The sequence below is a fragment of the Populus alba genome, chromosome 18 (assembly GCF_005239225.2).
Source record: "Populus alba chromosome 18, ASM523922v2, whole genome shotgun sequence".
In the NCBI taxonomy this organism is placed as follows: domain Eukaryota; kingdom Viridiplantae; phylum Streptophyta; class Magnoliopsida; order Malpighiales; family Salicaceae; genus Populus; species Populus alba.
The window spans coordinates 7,769,365-7,790,905 of record NC_133301.1 but is presented as its reverse complement, the minus strand read 5'-3'; the positions used below and the strand labels follow the sequence as shown (position 1 = coordinate 7,790,905).

Below are 21,541 nucleotides of genomic sequence, written 5' to 3'. Positions count from 1 at the left end.
TTATCTATTAGAAGTTGTTTATATAGGGTTATAAATTATAATTCGTGTAGGATTTATTCTTTGTAACATTATGAAAAGATCATCCAGTTACTAAAAATGATGATCATCCTTATATGCATAATTTTTTTTATTTGACATATCCTTTATCTATCGTGTTTCTTTTTCTTGTTTTTGTTTACAACTTTTCCTATATTTTTATTATTGCTTTTTTAAAATTTTACCTAGATTAATTTATTTGCATATCTTTTCTTTTCAAACCTGATAAAGCCAAGTAGATATTCTTACATTCCATTTAATTTGTGAGCCTGTTGTTTATTTATGTTTGGGATTCAATTTCTAATTGTAGTTTTGTCTAATTAAAAAGAAGAAATGAAGAACGAATAGCATATTGATCTCAAATTATATGTCGGGTCAACAATTTCCTAAATAATTGATCATTTAAAAGAAATTTATTGTTGGATTTATAGTTTGATTATTGATATTTAACCATGTATGGGAGTTATTATAAAAGTTAATATTTATATGGATTTGACATTTATTTCTTATTATGGATTAACTATTAAATATTAATTATAATTATAATTATAAAATATTATATTTTTATTAATGAAGAATCACTAAGCCCATCCCAAACTTGATAAGAAAAAAAATTCTTTCACCCACTCCAAATCCAATTATATTCTTATGAATGACTTTCATGAGAGCTTATATTAGACTCGGTCTTGATATATATTAACATCCAAAATAAATATAGTAAGGATGACTAATAATGGTCTAATTAGAAATTCACAATTGGTTTATCAACAAGAAAACACGTGGCAAATCAATATTTAATATAGCTATCATGTATGATGTGGATTGAAGTTGTAATTTAAGAGCATGTTTGGTGTTGTGATGGCTGTTTTAGTTGTGGTTTGAAAAAAATTATTTTATAAAAAATACTTTTAGTTGAGGTTGGTTTGGAAAAATATATATTTGGTTACATCTGTGGTTGGAATTGAGGTTAAACAAAAAGTAGTTTGATGTTTTTAGTTAAAAAAATGTTTTTCAAATCGAGGTTATAAAATAATATGTGTGTGTGTGTGTTGATGGTTTTTAATTTAAATATTATAGATTTAACTACTACTATTATATCATGAAATAAATAATATTGATATTAAATATTTTTTATTGTTCAATCAAATTCTGCAAAAGCTATGTAAAACCCCGGATAATATTATTGATATTAATAAAAGTCAGGATTATAAAAAATGAGGAAAAGTGATAAATTGAATTATAAGAATGATGATATATTTGAGAATTTGAATTAAAATGTTTTGTTCAAGTGTTAATAAATACGAAAATGTTAACAAAATTTCTTTAGAAGTGAATTTCATGAAACTAAAAGTACCAACGAGTAACTTAGTAAAATTCAATATAACCCGGGCAAGATTTGGTATAAATAGGTATTAGGATTCAGGAAATTTTACCCAAAATCTTAAAAGTTATTGTTGAGGGCTATAGAAGGCATTTAAAAAAAAGGGTTAAAGAAATAATGTGGGCTAAAGTGTGTGCATAGAAGAAAAAAAAATTAGGGACATGGATGGTATTTTTTTTAAAAAAAAGTTAATTAATTATGTGTGTGTGTGTGTGTGTAAGTGCAAGTGTGTACGGAAGAAAACATTAGGGATATGGATGGTATTTTAAAAAAGTTAATTATATATATATGTGTGTGTGTGTGTGTGTGTGTGTGAGTGTAAGTGTGCTAGAAGGAGAAAAAACAAAAAAAAAAAAAAACAAAACTTACTTTTCAAAAAGAAAGAAGAAGCATTCGGAAGGAGAGGGGAAAAAATAATTCAAGCAAGGAAAACTTTTCAATACAAAAGTGTTAAAGCTTTGACTATTACTTGGTAAGGTGTTCTTACACTTTTAATAAGATTCTTGAAGAATAAATACTTTAAATTGATTGAACTTTGTGAAATGAGGGATTAGGGTTCATGATAAATTTTGAGGAAAATTACAATTGATTGTGAAATTGTGTTAAGATTGTTGAAGTGATGCGGACTAGCCCAGAAACACCAGCAAGGACCCATTACATGTTCCAAATGGACCAATGACTCGGTCCAAGACAAAGACATTGAAAGACGCATTGAATGCATTGGTTTTGAAGATTTCCACCAAGTCAGAATTGAAAGGTCCATTGGAGTATGAAGAGGAGATCCTAGTACATCTTATCCATATGCAAGAGGGGTCCAATACAACCTTATTTGGGCCATGAGATGAGGACAGCAAAGGAAACAAAAGAATCCTACTACAACTTGGAAACAACATGGTGGCTACCTTTTCCTTTTGTTTCTAGGATTAAAGGGGCTGCATGGAAGGCTATAAATAAGCCTTCAATCAGTTCTGTACTATTTTAGTTCATTCTCTTCTTCTTATGGCAGAACATGGATTTAATATTAGGGGCTTTATTTTATTTTGTTAGCTACAGCTCAAGGCTTGTTTGGGCTTAATTAATACTTTGTTTTAAGCTAGGATCTAAGGTTTGTTTGGATTAAGTTATGGGCTTTTCAGATTAGGGTTTTGGGTCAGTTTTGAGTGGACCTCATATAAGTCCACATAAGGGGTCCATTAGGGTTTATTCTTCAGGAACTATTTAAACGCAAGTAAGCCAAAATTTCAGCAGCTTTGATGATCATTATTCTGAATTTTTCAGTTTTAACGTGTGAGAGTGATTCTTGCATTCTTCAGTTCTTGAACGAACTGAATCTGACTTATCAAAGATTAACTGGCTTCGTGGCGTCATTCTACTCATTCCAATAGTGTTGGTGCCTTGAGGCAAGTTTCCATTGTGTTACACTACTATCAGACCTATTTCGGCTTTCTTGGATCAGATCTCAATCTTGATTGTGGGTTGCGTGACCACATGATCACGAGGTTCGCATCAGTTGGTATCAGAGCTAGGCTCCGAAACAAGGTCACATCATTCTGTTATTTTTGTTTTTTTTTTCTTTAGTGTTCCCTTAAGTTTTTCAGTGTTTGCGTCCATCTTCTTGTTCTTCGAGTCTACGTCATCTAAGCAAAAAAAAAAAGTTTATATTTCATTTAGTTACTGTCTATAATCATATCAGTTTATTAAAAAGAAAAAAAAATAGAGAAAAGAGTGATTAGTTGAAATTTGAAGGATCATTTAATTTTTGTCGCAGAAACACAAATCTTGGTGAACCATAAGCAAACCACCTTGAAATCAATTTAAACTTCATATTCAGTCTATTGGGGGTGGGATCGCATCATATATCAAAGTTGGGCCTATTCTGATATTATTTGCTTGAGGTTTTAATTTGAGTTTCAATTTTATCGTAGAAACACTACTCTTAGTAAACCCTAGGTAAAACACCTTAGAATCTATTGAAACTTCATATTCCGAGTACTGGGTATGCGATCGCACCACATATTAAATTTGGGATTATTTTGATATCGGTTTCTGGAGGTTTTAATTGGAGGTTCAATTCTGCCGCAAACTGATCATACAAAGGGTTTAGGTACCTAGACATAAGAGAACGATCTATAAATTGATTATTAGTGTTTTCATAGTATTATATTGCTAAATATTGAATTTGAGGTCATTTCGAGATCATTTGGTCTGGGTTTCAATTCTATTACGTAAAAATTGTATAATATGATAGATTTGCGTCAAGTTTGAGAACATGATCTATATTGTTTAGATTTGTCTGAGTCTTTTTATTTCTATTATATTTGGGTTATCTAGGAGTCAAGTAATTCTTTTCGCTAATATTCGCTTTTGTTTTATTTCGTGTCTTCGTTTCGTCCACAATTCGCACGAATTTACATTGCTACTCGCAAAATCGTAATCGTAGTTTTGTTTTACTTTGTTTTTAGTATATTTTTTTTATTCTTAAGTCAGAAAATTATAATTAGAATGCGCTGCGAAAGCTAATAACTTTGATTTGTTGATTTCAGTTCCTAAAGAACCAAAAGAAAGCAAGTTGTGAGGTAAAAGACGTAGAGAGCTTAATAGAGTGAAAAGCCTTGATTTTTGTTATGTGTGTGATACATGAGAGGTGTGAGGATATATTTTGTGCTACTAACCAAATTTTACAGATTCAAAGAATGTCTGAAAACAACGAATCAGCGACACAAAACGCTGACGTAGCTTTCCAATTGCGATCCATAGGCCAGCAACTTGAGCTGTTGTCTAGGACGTACAAGGATCTGAAAGATGAGGTGAATTTGATAAAGCAACAGAATAGTGGGGCTGATCGCCGGGGAAATACGTTTGTATGGCCGCACGGAATGTCAGATCTGATTTTGAAGAGTTTGTTGATGAAAACACAGATGGAGGTGAAGATGACTATGATTTTGCATCAGCTACCCAAGGAATCAGGTCTGGACCAAACAGGGCTAGGAGGAATGTGAATTTTCATGGCATGAGCACTTATGAAGATATGGATGGGGACTTGGACACCATTAAACTGAAAATTCCTAGCTTTCAAGGTAAAAACGATCCCGAGGCTTATTTGGAGTAGGAGAAAAGGATGGATTTGATTTTTGATTGCCATATCTATTTTGAACAAAAAAAGGTGAAATTGGTGAAAATTGAGTTTACGGAGTATGCATTGATTTGGTGGGATCAAATTATGATCAGTAGGAAGAGGAATGGCGAGCGACCCGATCAGACTTGGAGGGAGATAAAAGTCTTAATGAGGAGATGATTTGTGCCAAACCACTATTACAAAGACTTATATCTGAAGCTCCAAGGTCTGAATCAAGGTTATAAAACAGTAGATGAATATCACAAAGAGATGGAGATAGCAATGATTCAGGCTAATGTTGTTGAGGATAGAGAAGCCACCATGTCTAGATTTCTTAATGGGTTGAATCGGGACATTGTTAATGTGGTTGAGTTACAACACTATATGAAACTAGAGGACATGGTTCACAAGGCGACGAAGGTGGAGAGACAACTTAGGAAGGGGCATACTCGGCCAGCATTTAATTCGGGTTCGTCATCATCTTGGAAGCCGAATCTAAAGATAGAGGGTATTGTCCACCCAAGATCCTTTGGTCCTTCTAGAACTGAACCACCAAAGGCTAAAGTTGATGTCCCTACTAATGCCAAAGGTAAATCTGAAACTCAACCTAAATGTACTCGTGATGTTAAATGTTTCATATGTCAGGGACATGGATATTATGCTTCAAAGTGTCCAAACAAGAGAATCATGATGATTAGAGATAATGGTGATATGGAATCTGAAAGTGACAGTTCTGATTGTAAAGGCATGCCACCATTGAAGAATAGTGATGGGGATGAGTTAGCATTATCGGTTGAGGAGTCCTTGGTTATAAGGCGAACACTTCAAATTCAGGTCAAAGAAGATGATACTAATGAACAAAGGGAGAACATCTTCCATACGCGTTGTTATGTACAAAACAAGGTGTGTGGTTTAATTATAGATAGTGGAAGTTGTGTTAATGTTTGTAGTGCCACCCTTGTTAGTAAACTAAATTTGTGTACTGCTAAGCATGCGAAACCATATAGATTGCAATGGTTGAATGATAGTGGTGAAGTGAAAGTGACTAAACAGGTTGTGGTTCCATTTTTTATTGGGAAATATGTTGATGAAGTTCTGTGCGACGTGGTACCAATGCAAGCAAGTCAGATCTTATTGGGGAGACCATGGCAATATGATAGGAAGGCAATTCATGATGGGGTTAAAAATAGGTATATCAGTGTAAAAGATGGTAAAACCATCACTCTTGTACCTCTTACACCCAAACAACAGGTGTATGATGATCAAATAAAGCTAAAAAGTGAGCATAAGGCGATGGGGAGAGAAAATCAAGGTGAGGAACAAAGGGAGAGAAGACCATCAGATTCGGCTAGAACCCAAACCACTACAACCCATTTGGCAACCCATCCAAACACAAGCAAATATTCGGCCAACACTCCAAACAAATCAAACCATTCGACCACAACTCAAAAACACCCAAATCTGGCCCAGAGTAGAGGTAAGACAAGAGGAGTGAAGAAAGTCAGCAAGTGTGATGAGAATTGTGTGGAAAAACTAAAGAAACAACCCAATTGTTATGCTAAAGAGGGTGAGGTCAGATCTGCATTTTTCACTAACAAGCCAATGATTTTACTTGTGTACAAAGAGGCTTACTTTAATACTAATGATCTTGATCATATTGTGCCTAGTGTTGTTATTTCTTTGTTGCAGGGATTTGATGATGTGTTCCCCGATGATACTCCTAGCGGATTACCATCATTGAGGGGGATAGAGCATCAGATTAATTTCGTACATGGAGCTTCAATTCCTAACCGACTAGCCTATAGAAGCAATCCCAAGAAGATGAATAAGCTTCAAAGGCAAGTTGATGAACTTATGGAAAAGGGTTACATTTGTGAGAGTATGAGCCCGTGTGTTGTACCCGTGCTACTTGTACCAAAAAAGGATGAAACATGAAGGATGTGTGTTGATTGTCGAGCCATCGACAACATAATGGTAAAGTATAGACATCTCATTCCTAGGCTTGATGACATGTTAAATGAGTTATATGGATCCTGTATTTTCTCTAAAATTGACTTGAAAAATAGGTACCATCAAATTAGGATGAAAGAAGGTGATGAGTGGAAAACAGCATTTAAGACTAAACATGGTTTGTATGAATGGTTAGTAATGCCGTTTGGACTTATAAATACACCTAGTATGTTTATGCGTTTAATGAATCATGTGTTGCGTGCATTTATAGGTAAGTTTGTGGTTGTGTATTTTGATGACATTTTGATATATAGCAAGAACTTAACTGAGCATCCTGATCATTTGTGTAATGTACTTAGCGTGTTGCGTAGTGAGAAATTGTATGCTAATCTTAAAAAGTGTGCCTTTTGCATGGAGAAAATTGTGTTTCTTGGCTATGTTGTAATTGCACAGGGTATCGAGATGGATGAGGAGAAAGTTAAGGCCATCCGGGATTGGCTTACACCCAAATCGGTAAGTGAGGTAAGGAGTTTTCATGGGTTAGCTAGTTTTTATAGGCGTTTTGTGAAAGATTTCAGTACAATAGTTGTGCCTTTGAATGAAGTTGTTAAAAAATTAGTTGGGTTTAAATGGGGGAAGGAACAAAAATTAGCATTTGTTCTTTTGAAAGAGAAATTATGTTTTGCACCTGTTTTGGCTTTACCTGACTTTACAAAAGCATTTGAAATAGAATGTGAGGCGTCTGGAATAGGAATAGGTGCTGTTTTGATGCAGGATTGAAGACCTATTGCGTATTTCAATGAGAAGTTAAGTGGAGCAACCTTGAACTATCCCATTTACGACAAAGAACTCTATACATTGGTAAGAGCACTTGAGACATGGCAGCATTACTTGTGGCCAAAAGAGTTCGTAATCCATTTGGATCATAAGTCCTTGAAACATTTGAAAGGACAAGGTAAGTTGAATAGGAGGCATGCAAAATGGGTTGAATTCATTGAAACTTTTCCTTACGTAATCAAGAATAAGCAAGGCAAAGAGAACATCGTAGCTGATGCACTTTCGCGTAGGTATGTTCTTTTACACACCATGAATACTAGATTGTTAGGTTTTGAATATGTGAAGAAATTATATGATAATGATTCTGACTTTGCTGAGATTTATAATGCAAATGGACATTCGGCTTTTGGTAAGTTTTATTTGATGGATGGTTATTTGTTCAAAGAGAATAGATTGTGTGTTCCTGCTAGTTCTTTACGTGAATTGCTTGTTCGTGAAGCACATGGGGGTGGTTTAATGGGTCACTTTGGGGTTGCAAAAACCTTAGATGTATTGCATGAGCATTTCTATTGGTCAAAGATGAAAAGAGATGTGCAACGAATTTGTGAACAGTGCATTGCTTGTAGAAAGGCAAAATCTAGAGTACAACCGCATGGACTATATACACCATTACATGTGCCCACTGAACCTTGGGTAGATATCTCTATGGACTTTGTTTTAGGTTTACCCAGGTCAAAGAAAGGTAGAGACTCTATTTTTGTTGTGGTTGATAAATTTTCTAAAATGGCGCATTTCATTGCATGCCATAAAACAGATGATGCAACTTATATCGCAGACTTGTTCTTTAGGGACATTGTACGTTTGCATGGCATTCCTAAGAGTATAGTGTCATATCGTGATGTTAAGTTCCTTAGCTACTTTTGGAAGACCTTATAGGGAAAGTTGGGAACTAAACTCTTATTTTCGACAACATGCCATCCTCAAACAGATGGACAAACTGAGGTAGTAAATAGAACATTATCCCAACTTTTACGTGTTGTAATTCAAAAGAATTTAAAAATTTGGGAAGAATGTTTGTCTTTTGTTGAGTTTGCTTATAATAGAACTTTGCATTCGACCACTGGTTTTTCTCCTTTTGAAATTGTTTATGGTTTGAATCCATTAACTCCTATGGACTTAATTCCTTTACCTTTTGAAGAAAGTGTAAGTTTAGATGGTGAAAAGAAGGCAAAGATGGTGAGAGAACTCCATAAAGGAGTTCGACTCTAAATAGAGAAAAAGAACATAATTTACACTTCTAAAGCAAATAAAGGACATAAACTGGTTGTTTTCCAACCCGGTGATTGGGTTTGGGTGCACATGCGTAAGGAATGATTTCCTAACCAAAGGAAATCAAAATTACAGCCTCGTGGTGATGGTCCATTTCAGGTTTTAGAGAGAATCAATGACAACGCATACAAAATTGACCTTCCAGGTGAGTATAGTGTTAGTGTTACCTTTAATGTTGCTGATTTTACATTGTTTGACACAGATTTTGATTCGAGGTCGAATCCTTTCGAGGAGAGAATGGATGATGCGGACCAGCATAGAAACACTAGTAAGGACCCATTACATGTTCCAAATGGACCAATGACTCGGTCCAAGACAAAGACATTGAAAGACGCATTGAATGCATTGGTTTTGAAGGTTTCCACCAAGTCAGAATTGAAAGGTCCATTGGTTTCCAATAGTGTTGGTGCCTTGGGGCAAGTTTCCACTGTGTCACACTCCTATCAGACCTATTTCAGCTTTCCGGGATCAGATCTCAATCTTGATTGTGGGTTGCGTGACCACGTGATCACGAGGTTCGCATCATGAAGTGCGTAGAGAAAGTAGGAAATTATGGTAATTAAAGCAAAATTTTAGGTGTTCTTGAAGAAGGAATTTTTTTGGAAAAATAATAATAAGAAGAATAAAATTTAAGAATTTGAATGAGATGATGAGATTGTGTAGGAAAGAGATGATATTAATGTTAAAGAGAGAATGGATCATGAATTTTTTTATGTTTTCCTTTAATTTAAATTTTGGTAAAATAAATTATATATATATATATATATATATATATATATATATATATGTTGTTTTGAATGATGAAATGTTGTGTGTTACAATGCGAAAATTGAAGGAATAGGAAGGAAATTTACAAAAGGAAGAAGGAAATTTTTCATGTTTCTCTCTAAATTTTATTTTGGCAAATGAAAGGATAATAGGAAGGATTTTATTTATTGAGTGTTTCGATATGGAAAGTAGAATATTGATGTGATATACATGTCAATTTAGGAGAGGCTACTAGGCCGACACCACTGCAGGGAACTACAACTCGAGCTCAGTCGTCAGATAATTACACGATACCTGACTTAAACATTGGACAATATATATATATATATATATATATATATATATATATATATATATATATATTATCTGATTAATCGTGGTTGATATATTAGAAATTATTATGTTGTTTACTTGATAAAATAAGATATGCGATATGATGAATTAATTCCTAAATGAATGGGATTAGTGCCCTGGTGAATGGACATGGTAAGAAATTGAGTCCCTAGTTAATTGCTGGTGAATGGGTAATTTGTTGAACTAATTCTTGATTTAATGGAATTAGTGCCCTGACAAATGGGCGAGATGAAGAATCAATTCCCTGGTTAATGAGATTTATACCCTGATGAATGGGTGAAATGTTAAACTAGTTTTTTGACTGATGACAATAGTGCTTGCAAAATGGACTGGTAGAAAATTAGTCATCTATTAGTGAATGTAATGTCGTGTTAATTAGGTGATAGGAATAATTATATTTTGTTGATGTTAAAAAAAAAATTCATAGATTATTCTGAAATTTAATTGATATATAATACTAGATGAGCAAGTTGATTTAATGATCTTTTGACTAAATTTACAAAAAAGAAAGGAAGAAAGAAAAAAAGTTAAAAGAATTTTATGAATGTCTTTTTTTTTCATTTGTCTAATTGAATTATTGTATTAAATCTATTTTCAGGTACATCCCCCTACCGGACTGAATAGTAGATTAGTTCCTTATATTTTGTTGGATATTATGTAGTAATGAATGAATTTATCATTTTGTTATGTAATATAATGCGTCTACAATTTATCGAAAGTCCTTTTATGTAGTACAATCTAAATTATGAATTTCTTCTTTAATTATGAACTTATTTTGATTATAATTTTGTTAATGGTCCTTATTTATAAATCTTTGAATTATGTAATGTACTTTAGTTACTATTTTTAGAATAATTCTTTAGATTGCATCCATGTAAATGTGAGATATTGAATTATTTGGACATGTGTGAATTTAATTATTGAGAAGTTGTGATATAATGAGAGGAGGATGTCCTAGATGATAGGACAAGTAAGAGATTTGTTAATTGGGGATTGTGGAAGAAAAGTCGATAACTTGGTACCTAAAAATATAGAGGAAACTCTGCCAAAATTTTTATTGATTACAGGAAAAAAAAATCTCTTATCTTGATTGAATTATAATGTCATTACTATCTGTTTTGAATACAAATATTAGGGATGTTACATACTACATCATCAAGCGATTTCCTTCTAATTTTTTGAATAAAACACAATTAAAATAAAATCCTTTACGGCTTGTGTTTTTTTTATGTTAAAATATTTGTTATCCAACCACAATCACAGTTTATATAAATCTTTCTAATATTTTTACCATTAATGAAAATGCTAAAACATAGCTACGGGACCATATTTGTATGCAAGAAAACTTAGGCACAGCTTCCAAGTGATTTTTCTTATTTTTTACTTGATGGTTTTCAAATTGAGGCTATAAAATAATTAAAAAATATATATATTAATATTGATGGTTTTTAATTTAAATATTGTAGATTTAACTATCATTATTACATCATTAAATAAATAATACTTTATATCAAATATTTTTTTTTTATTACATTAACTTATCTACAATTTCATCACGTATGAAATTCATCTGATAAGGACTCTAGTTTTTATGATTTTTTGAGCGTACAACAAAATCAAGTAAAATATCATCAGAAATAAAATTAAAATTGCGATTAAATTCCACAAATGCTACGTCATCATGCGATATTCTTCTAATTTATGTAGTGTTATTAAATAATATTAAACACTAGTTTTTCTTCGAGTAAAATATAATTTTAAAAAAATAATTTTTTTTGCAGTGAAGACATTGTTCACGTGAATAGTGCCTAAATTTACTTCTTGAAGTGAACAGTGTCCAAGTGAATAGGCAAATGCTAGAAGAAGTAGGTGAACATGAACAGTGCCCAGGTGAATTATTCACCTGGACAAATGAGAGAAGATGCAAGTGAATTATTCACCTAGCAGATGCAAAAAGAAGCTGCTCTCAGCTGCTTTGTGGAGCCGGTGGTTTCAACTCAAAAAACATGGATCCCACATAAAGAGTTAAGTGTTTTTTTGGTTATCAAACATGATATTTACTCAGTTGGCTTTAAAAGCTAAAGTTACCACGTAAACAAACATTATCTTAATGGGCTTAGGAGAATTCATGGTTGAATTAGAAAATGTTAAAGAAGAGGCTTTTCATATTAAGTCTTTTATAAAATGATTCAAAATCATTTGGGCGGGTGAATTTTGAGTTTTTCCTAGTTAAAATGTGCAGAAAAGCATGTCATAAGATTTGAAGATATCGAAACGTATTCAACTGTTTAGTATATGCCTCGCACGTGCATGTGTATTCTTTCATGTCCAGTCCAAAGTCTCGACACAGAAACAGATATGCAGGAAAGAAACAACATTATCTGAACCTATGAAATAGGCTACCACTTCAGTATTCACAGAGCAAAGCGCCCAGCATCTGGATATAAGTGGTTTGATGCTAGATCAAAGCCCCAAGTCTGATCTTTTATTTGATAATCTGATGAGAAAACACTTGCATTGTTGCCATATTTAACAATCAGTGTAACCCAGTGATGGGTTTCAAACACAAAACTATTTCCAACCTTTTTGACATGCCGAGGATGTATCAAATAAAAAAAAAAGCAAACCGCAGAGAGATCAAATACATAACAGTGTCCCTCGTGCACATTTAGTTCTAAGTAAAAGATACGAAGCCAAGGATGAATTGCCTGACCGATGACACGGTCTTCTTCCACATTTTCACTGAACAACGGAAGTGTGGTGTTGGGTTCCTCTGCACATAAGCCCACTGTTGATTTCCATGCCTCCACCAAGGTGAGTAGCAATACCTGAGAACCTGCGATCTGGCTGCCTAAAAGTGACATTGCTGTAGGAGACACCGGTGATGTCAGAGCAGGTAGTATTTGAGGCACCAGATTGGCCGGTTCCAGACTGATAGCTTTCAAGTTCTGATGCATTATTCTTTACGTGTGAGTGGATGTTATCTGTGACATTACACTGACGAGGAGTGGGATCAGATTCCTGGAGCTTTTTTTTGCTGAGAAAGCGTCCACCAGATCCTCGAACCCTATTCAAGGCATGCATGTGCCGAGACTCATGAAGGTATGGCTGCAATCCATTAAGAGCAGCATGGTAAGTCAATAAATAACAAATTAAGGAGTATTGTATCATTTTTCTTGCATAGTAATATGTGCTCGGGTTTTCTTCCCAGGAAGGAACTAACTATTGTGCTTTAAATATTATAGAAAATAAAAGAGATAAAAAAATAATTCAGATTGCTCATTAACAAAACAAAGCTAAAAATAAATGGTTGATGAATAGACATACCTTTCGATTTTTTACCAGTTTGTTTTGAGCCTCAAGCTTTGCCCGTGATTGTCTCCTTCTGATAATTCCACGGTACTGTTTAGCATTAACATAAATTGGTCCATCATCTGCAAGATCAACGGGGAGTGGGACTCGTCCAGCTGTCATCCCCGCCATATGAGAACCCAGATGGGGCTGAATCTAATCAGGTTCCAATGATAATCAGATCAAGAGATGAGGAATAGTTACAACAAATTATAAAGAACACGAATTCTAACTAAAAGAGAACATAAACAATATATAAATGAGACTTTTAGATTATCACTCAAAGGATTAAGCTCCATCTTTCACCATCAGACAAATAACGTAGGGCATTCAAAAGTGCCCTAATGAAGTAGATTGCAAAACAGAACAAAAAGGAAAATTGCATAAAAATAACAATCAGTAACATATAAACAAATCAAAGAGAATCAACACTACCACAGATAACAAGACCATAGCACAGGACAACTCTACCTAGAAATAGATTGTATACACATGTACTCAATCATACTTACAAAAGCATGAAGTTCATATGGATTACACAGCCCACCAAAGTAAGGATCAGCATATGGTGCACGAACCTGAAATGTGAGAAGTTAATTTATAACTATAACCAAGATGACAAGCAGGGGCCCATGTGATTCCAGCTCAACCTACCATTGAATAGCTACAATCAGCTTGTGCGTGATTAGACACACTATCTGGAGTACTCAACAAGAGAACTGGTTTCATTTTTCCCTTCATGCCCTTCCCACAACTTTCATCTTGATCAAGTACATGGAAAAACAACCAGTTCCATGTTAAAGATAGCTTAGCAATATACTCATATAAAATAAAATTATTGCATTGATTTGTAATATTTCCAGTAAAGAGCCAATTCAGCCTGCTAAAACACAGCAATATTTACATCACAATAAATGGTACCATTGATATCAAGGAAACATATTACAAAGTACCATATCCAGTATCAAATTATAAAATACATTAAAAGGATCTCTGTTTACTATATGTGATGAAGTGCCAAGGGACTAGAATTCCAGTGGATGTCAAAAACAGGCGAGAATTATTTCAGACAAGATATCTTCAGGATAGAAACAATTAGTAAAAGAAAAGGGCAAATTCACCGAAATGAGAAAAAAAAATTGATAAATTACCAGAGGGAAAAATACTACAAAACAGAAAACAGATGAAGAATTTGAAAATCTGAAACTAAAAATCTTGTAAGATCCATAAGAACAGTTTAAAATGTATTACAAAAAAGAAGAAGGAATACATGGCACACAGTAGTTGAGAAAGCTCATTGATTAATTCTGTAGAATTCAGGTTTGAATGTACAAAAACCCAAACATAATGTAAGACTGAGAATAGAAAAAGTTACCAACCATAAGGGTGTTTAATGACTGATAAAATAAAATAAAAATATTACCGACTATTGAATAGCACTAAATTGGTGTCAGGAAAAGGAAAGATAACAAAACAAATAGAAGGCAGCACATTAAATATAATACACAAAGCATTCAGATGGTTTGCTTTCAATTGAACTCTCACAACTTCTGATGAAATGCAACATGAAATCATCTGAATACAATTGGAGCATTTCTCAGTTATCAACTTAAAGAAAGGAACAATTATTTCATGTATTACATAGAGTTTGGAGTTTTTACAAACTGATATTATGAGAAAATAAAAATGAAAAAAATCAAGTTTTGACTAGCTTCTTGTAGGCTCAGCCTAAATTGGAAACAGAGACTGGAAATTTTTTGGTAACACAATAGCTGTTAGTTTTAAACATCTCACAGGACACTTTAATTCTACAAGAAGGAAAAAACACTTATTTTATGTTAGAAGGATTCCTAGACCACAAATTGCTAAGGGACCATAAATAGCTTTTGAAAAGAAAATAAATATGTTTTAATATATTTCTTCTGCTATTGTTAACATTATGTACCTTCAGGATAAGACATAGTGTAATTGGTAGCCACGCCTACCCTCTAAAGTTGAGAAAAAAAGTTGAAAGCACCCTTCCCTAACACTAGCTGAAAAATAAAGTCTGTAGTCTGCTAGTGTAATGCAAATATAAAGAAAATAATATGTTGAATACATTTGCACAACCAAGATAAGTACCAGATTCAGATGAAATACATTGATCTTGTGAATTGATCCCTCCCACAGAACTCATTTCATTGTGAGATTGACCAATTGATAGAGTTGAGGATGATTCCTGGTCCAGGAGATGAAATCCTAACTGCTTTGATTCATGATAAGGTTGGTTTGGAGAGTCTACTTTAAAGCTTGTGTTCTTGGATAAAGATGGCAAAAATTGCTGTTCATTTGAATTCCACCATGATGGGCAACTAACAGTGAAGTGAGGTTCATCAAAGTTTTTCTTCAGCAAGTTCTGAATTCGTAAAGCCATCAACTTTATCTATATGTATATATATCATGAATTTGATGGAAATCCTCAAGCAATCACGGATTCTTTTTGGCTTGCCTTTGAGATTACTGTTTAACTGTCCAAAGAAAACACAAGATCCATTGAGCTAGGTCTGCTTCAGTTACATAAGAAAATGTGATGAAAAATCTAAAATCAACTAAAAAGGATAGGTAAATTGACATGAGATACACTCAAATAGACTAGTTTTGCACCATGAAACAACTAAATACAACTATTTGGCACAAAGAGAGATACTCTCATACTGAAACAACTGGTCAGGTTAAATCACCACTGTAAGCAAAGCTGAAGTGACCAAGGGTATGTATGGTTTAAATAAAAAACAGTGAATACTCAAGAAAGGATGGGAGACGCTGAGACTACAAGCATAATACAAAATCAAAATGAAATAAGAAAAATTTAAAATAACATTTACATCAGAAACACCTGTATTTAACAGTTCTTGGTAATTTTTGGAAGTTAGAAATGCAAGTTTTTAAGAGCTTTATATACCACTTATGCAGCAACCAATGACTGCAGTCATTTCAGGCTTCAGCTACCACATAAGAATCCCATGGTTTACCCATGTTTCCAGGAAACTTGTTCTAGGTAGGGGTAACTAAAGTTATATCAACAACCCTATACCAGCATCAGAATTCAAAACCCAATTCGCCATCAGTATAACTAAAGAGCAATGGGTGTGCAAACATTGTGGTTTCTGCTGGCATGAGGTTGCTTGTGTGGTTAACAAGGACATCTTGGGGAAGAAATGGCCCTGACTAATTGTACAAAAATCAACAGCAGAAAAGCATTTTATGATAAAATGTATAACCAAACCATAGCTTCACACTAACTAGCTGGCATGCATATGCACTACCATAGCATGAGAGTCTTTACCACTACTCCAATTTAGTAAAGTACTTTTTCCTAAGAGAACAAGGTAAATAACTACAAATAACATTTGTTTTGCCTATTTAAAGAGCACCAATAGCCATTGATATCAGAAATGAGTTTCCAATCAGTAGATGAGTCACATTGCACCTAAGTAACAATGGAAGGAGGTGTAGTCTACGACTACCCACTATCCATGATTGGCCTACCTACAATTTTCCAAAAGTGGGTGAAGGATGCATCATTAAAGCTTGTTACATATTGAACAAGAGTGTGCATCATCCACCAAACCCACAAAACTATTGAAGATAAGAAGAACATTAAACTAGGCATGCAGTGTAAAAGCATGGAAAAACCAGATATATGGCCAACTTAATGATACAGACCTCAATAACTACCAGTTTTGAATTGTGACTGAGAATCTACAAAATGCAACATGAAAGTCTCCCTTTTTTATACTGACATATGACTGTAACAGGAAAAATAAACCTACAGGACCTCCCAGTTTTCAAACAAAAAGTTCTCAAACTTCAAAACTGATGGAAATAAGGAAGAATCTACCAAGGAAGCACTTAGATGCTACAAGTGCAACAAGACAAACCTAAAAGCCTATGCCGGCAATCAACTGTGCTCTGCAAGTAAGGCTTGGCCAAAAACCTAACAGGAATGATTAATATATTTTTTTTTTTTTTTTTGTGTGTGTGTGTGTGTGTACACTCTCACACAAAGCAGTAAATCTAGCATTGAATAAGCATGAAATCAAAGTCCAACCACACAAGAAACCTGTTATTTAGGTTACCGTTTACTCCGCCTGTAACCGCTTAAATGCATTTGGTATAGCAAGATTTACTTGAATAAGATCATTAAAGGAAATCCTCAAGAACCCTGTTCCAATAATTCCAAAATGAAAGACATAAATTTAATGTAAAACCTATTGAGAACCAAAGAGTACAATAAACTAAAAAAAGGCAGTGACAAAAAATGGGCAGTGAGACCAGAGAGTAACTACAGTAAAAAACAGTATATTTAGAACTACTTTCACAACATCAAGAAAACATGCACACATAAAACAGCAAAAAAACATGCCCGGCTACCTGGATTTTACACTCATAAATTTTTATCCAAACCATCAAACAGAGTACAAGCGAGAAGAAAAAATAAGGACATGACGAAATAAAATAAAGAGAGAAGGAGAGACCTTTGGGATCTGATAAGGAAGTCAATAAGTAGTAGTTGAAGAAGAAGCAAAGAATTTCAAGAGGAGGCTGTAGGGAAGAAGTTGGACATGTCTCCCTCTCTTGAAACTCTCCAGACCACCAAACCCACACCGTCGTATCCTTTTCCTATTATCTTGTCTTTCTCTTTCTTTCTTTCTTTTCTTTTGTGGAGTTTTTTTTTTTTTTTTCCTTACATGAGTCCCCCTATCCACGAAACCACCATTAGATTGATATTTATTTAATAATTTTTTATAATTTTAATATGCTAATAATAAAATTTAAAAAAAAAATACTGAAAGAATCTGCGTTCCAAGAGAGAAAAAAACTCTTAAAAATAATAATGTACTATAATGTGAAATCCACGTTTAGAAGCAAAAGCCGGACTATTTGGAGTAGATAGGAATGTTGGTGTTATTATTTTTTTTAAAGTATTTTTTATTTTAAAATATATAAAAATAAAATTTTTTATTTTTAAAAAATTATTTTTTATATTTATATATTAGAATAATCTAAAAAATATTAATTTAAAAAAAAAGTCAAAAAATATTTTTTTAAAAAATACTCTTTAAACATAAAAATATTATTTTGTATTTTTTGTTAACGTTATCTCTTTTCTTTCATCTGTCCCACTCCCACGTGTTATTACTCACCCACCCCAACAAGCCCTTTGTCTTTTGGTTTTATTCATGGCCGCCGACACTGTCCATTCCATGCTCCACGCGCCTGTCCACTCGAGTGTGTTTTGTTTGTGCCTGTGCTTTGCGAGTGCACCCAAACATCATCACATCATGGATCCTCCAGCCAAGTATTGATTGCCACGTTCATAAGAATTTCTTTCGTCCACTTCATTTTTCATTTTAATTGAGTACAAATCTTGATTTATAGATGGATATGACGAGCGGCTCGTGAGTCGTGATTATTATTAATTTATTATCTTTATTATCAATTTATTAACTTTGCAACCAATTTTTTTAAATACTACACCTTTTTTTTTAATTTTAATAGCGGACTTGGCATCATAATATTTACAAGACCGGTATTATACTTAAAATAATAACTAAAAGTTCCTTAAAACATAAAAATAACAAAAAAAAAATCACTAAATTCATTTCTCCTGAATAACAAGTTTAAACCCTAGCCGCCACTATCTCATTTTCCTCATCCACAACAAATACATCACATTTTGTATAGAGATTTGATCAGTTTATAACATAGTTATTAAACCCGAACCAATAAATTGATCTGGAACTTGGTTAATTAGGGAGCTGGACCAGTTCTAATTTGTCAAAAAACAGGCCAGTGTAACGATCCGCCCAAACCTGGTTGACCTGACAGGTCAACCTGTGAACTAGACGAGACCTAGTATTTTTTTTCTTTCAAATAGAGGATTGGAAACCCATTACTATATATACTCTATGTTTTCAAAAAAAAATTATATTTTTTTAATGTGAAATAAAAAAAATTATCTCTAACAAAACTAACCAAAAAATGAAATAATTAATTTGGGAAACATCAAGATTTGTTTTTGTCTTATTATTGGTTTTGTAAATTTTGGATAGATTTGTTTTTATCTTAATTTATATAGAATGTTTTTTTAATCTTTTCTTCCTCTTTCTTTCCTGCTTTAATTAATTTGGATAATTCAAGATTATGAAAGTTATCATAAACTAGAAGAGGGATATAAATTAAAGGGTTTTTAAACATCTTGTTTTGATCATTAGTTTGATTCATTATGAGAGTCAATATAATATATATCTTATATTATGTGCTATTGTTGGTCGTACATATTGAGATTATATGAAACAATATGAAGGTGGAATTGCATATGGTTATTCACATTATTACAATTTTATAGCCATGCTTGTGCCCACTTTGCGACACTTGGCACTTGGGTCATAGTGTTGAACCAAGGTTCTTGAGTTTTAAGATTTTAAATATTATTATTTATTTTAAAAATATTATTATTATTATTATTATTACTATAATTAATAACTTTGAAATAAAATATTATTATTATTATTGAAAACATATTATTATTTATATTATAGATTTCTATGATATTTTTTTATAAAAATAAAAAGTAAGCCTGCAACGTAATATTATTAAAAATATTCAAAAATTCTAAGTATTAATATAAAAAATATTATAATTTGAGTCGTAAAGATTATTATTTTTCTTCTAATACAAAGTATTCATATAAAAAATATTATTATTTGTGTTCTAAATATTCTTGGAATTAAAAATAGTATTATTTGTGTTATAAATATTATTATTTTTACTATAATCAAAAGTATTAATATTAAAAATATTATATTTTGTGTTATCAATATTATTATTTTTATAATAATTAATATTATTAATAAAATAATTACCAAATTAGAAAACAATTATTCTTAATATTGAAAAACAATCATAGATTTGATTTGAAAGGTAAAATTAAAAATTACTACTACTATTATTATTATTATCATCATTAATAAATTTTTAAAAACTATTGTTACTATCGAAGAAAAACCATGTGGGGACACATGGCGTTTGAGTTGATGCCTATGTGCTGAGCATACCCTAACGCGCACATGGCGCTTGAGCTGCACCAAGACCCAACTATCATTGGGTCTCACGTGCTGCAGAACCTAAAATAGCCTTAGGTCATTGGTTGTATAAGACTCAAAATAAACTTGGGTCTTGCCAATGTCGGGATCTAATTTCTTTATGAAAATAAAAGGTGAGCCCGCGGCGTAGCATGGGCCACCTAACTATTTCAAATACTAAAATACCTCTTAAGGTCTTGCAATCCAAATTATCAAGGAAGTTGGGGAAAATATTTGTTATTAGTGGAATTTGCTTATAATAATAGCTTTTATGCCACAATATGTATGGTCCTATTTGAAGAATTTTATGGGAGAAAGAGTCAAACTCTCTTATGTTAGGATGAGATGGGTGAAAAGAAATTAGTAAGGTTAGAATTGATATAAATGACCATAAATAAGGTCTAGATTACTAGGACACAAATGAAAAAGGACCCAAGATAAACATGAAAAGTTATGTTGATAACCAAATAAGACTTTCGGAATTTGAGGTTGGAGATTGAATATTTTTAAAGGTTGCTCCCTATAAAAACATAATTTGGTTTGAAAAGAAAAAGAAGTTAACATCAAGATATATCGATTCATTTGAAATTATAAAAAGGATCAAATTAGTGGTCTATTAGTTAGTATTCTCATCTCATCTATCAAAGATACATAATGTGTTTCATGTATCTTTGTTTTGAAAAACTAAATAGGAACATTCTTATGTTTTACCATAAGTATTGATGAAAATCCGAGAAGATTTAACACTTGAGGTGAAGCTAATAAAGATTATTGATCGAGATGAGAAGAAACTATGAAGTAAGGTGGTGGTCTTGGTAAAGATAATGTGGAGAAACATATAAACGATCTATATAGGTTTAGAATTAGATGTTTATATAAAACTTAAATATTGCACCAATATAAATACGCTATCCAGTAGCTAAAAAAGATGGCTAACCTTACACATGCAATTTTTTTTATTGTAATTTTATTCAATCTATCTTTTTCATTATTTATTTTATTTTAGAAGCATTCTTTTACCTTTTTGCTTTATTTATTTTCCCTTTCTTTTATTCATTTAAATATTCTCTCTTTCTCTCTCTCTTTTTCTTGGCATTATTTTAAATATATATGGTTTTATCCTTTGATAAATAAATATTAATGTTTATTCTATCTTTTTATAGTTCCACAAACTAATTGAAATCTTTTTTTATTTATTTATTATAAAGTTAAAAAAAAAAAAAGCTTCAAAGTGATTGGAAAGAAAGTGTTGCAAACCAAATATTTTTTTTATAAAAAACATGTGGCACTATACTCAAAATATTTTTTTTTTATATAAAAACTAAGAGACTACAACCACTAAACCAAAGTCTT

General features: G+C 32.5%; 1 protein-coding gene across 4 annotated transcripts; it reads right to left on the bottom strand.

The window, feature by feature from the left end:
• Positions 1-12,175: 12,175 nt before the first annotated feature.
• On the bottom strand, positions 12,176-17,793 carry LOC118056679 (nuclear transcription factor Y subunit A-3). 4 transcript variants are annotated; one of them, XM_035068965.2, is made up of 7 exons: positions 17,579-17,793; positions 17,180-17,265; positions 15,201-15,568; positions 13,716-13,822; positions 13,574-13,639; positions 13,038-13,217; positions 12,176-12,818 (listed from the first exon to the last, which is right to left on the bottom strand). In XM_035068965.2, the coding sequence occupies exons 3-7, from the start codon at positions 15,472-15,474 to the stop codon at positions 12,450-12,452; spliced, it is 996 nt and encodes a 331-aa protein (XP_034924856.1). In that variant the 5' UTR covers positions 15,475-15,568; positions 17,180-17,265; positions 17,579-17,793; the 3' UTR covers positions 12,176-12,449. The 4 variants fall into 4 exon arrangements, with proteins under 4 accessions (XP_034924856.1, XP_034924854.1, XP_034924853.1 ...); XM_035068963.2 differs by having other exon boundaries at positions 15,183-15,568; positions 17,164-17,265; positions 17,579-17,791; XM_035068962.2 differs by having other exon boundaries at positions 15,183-15,568; positions 17,579-17,791.
• Between the last annotated feature and the right edge of the window lie 3,748 nt (positions 17,794-21,541).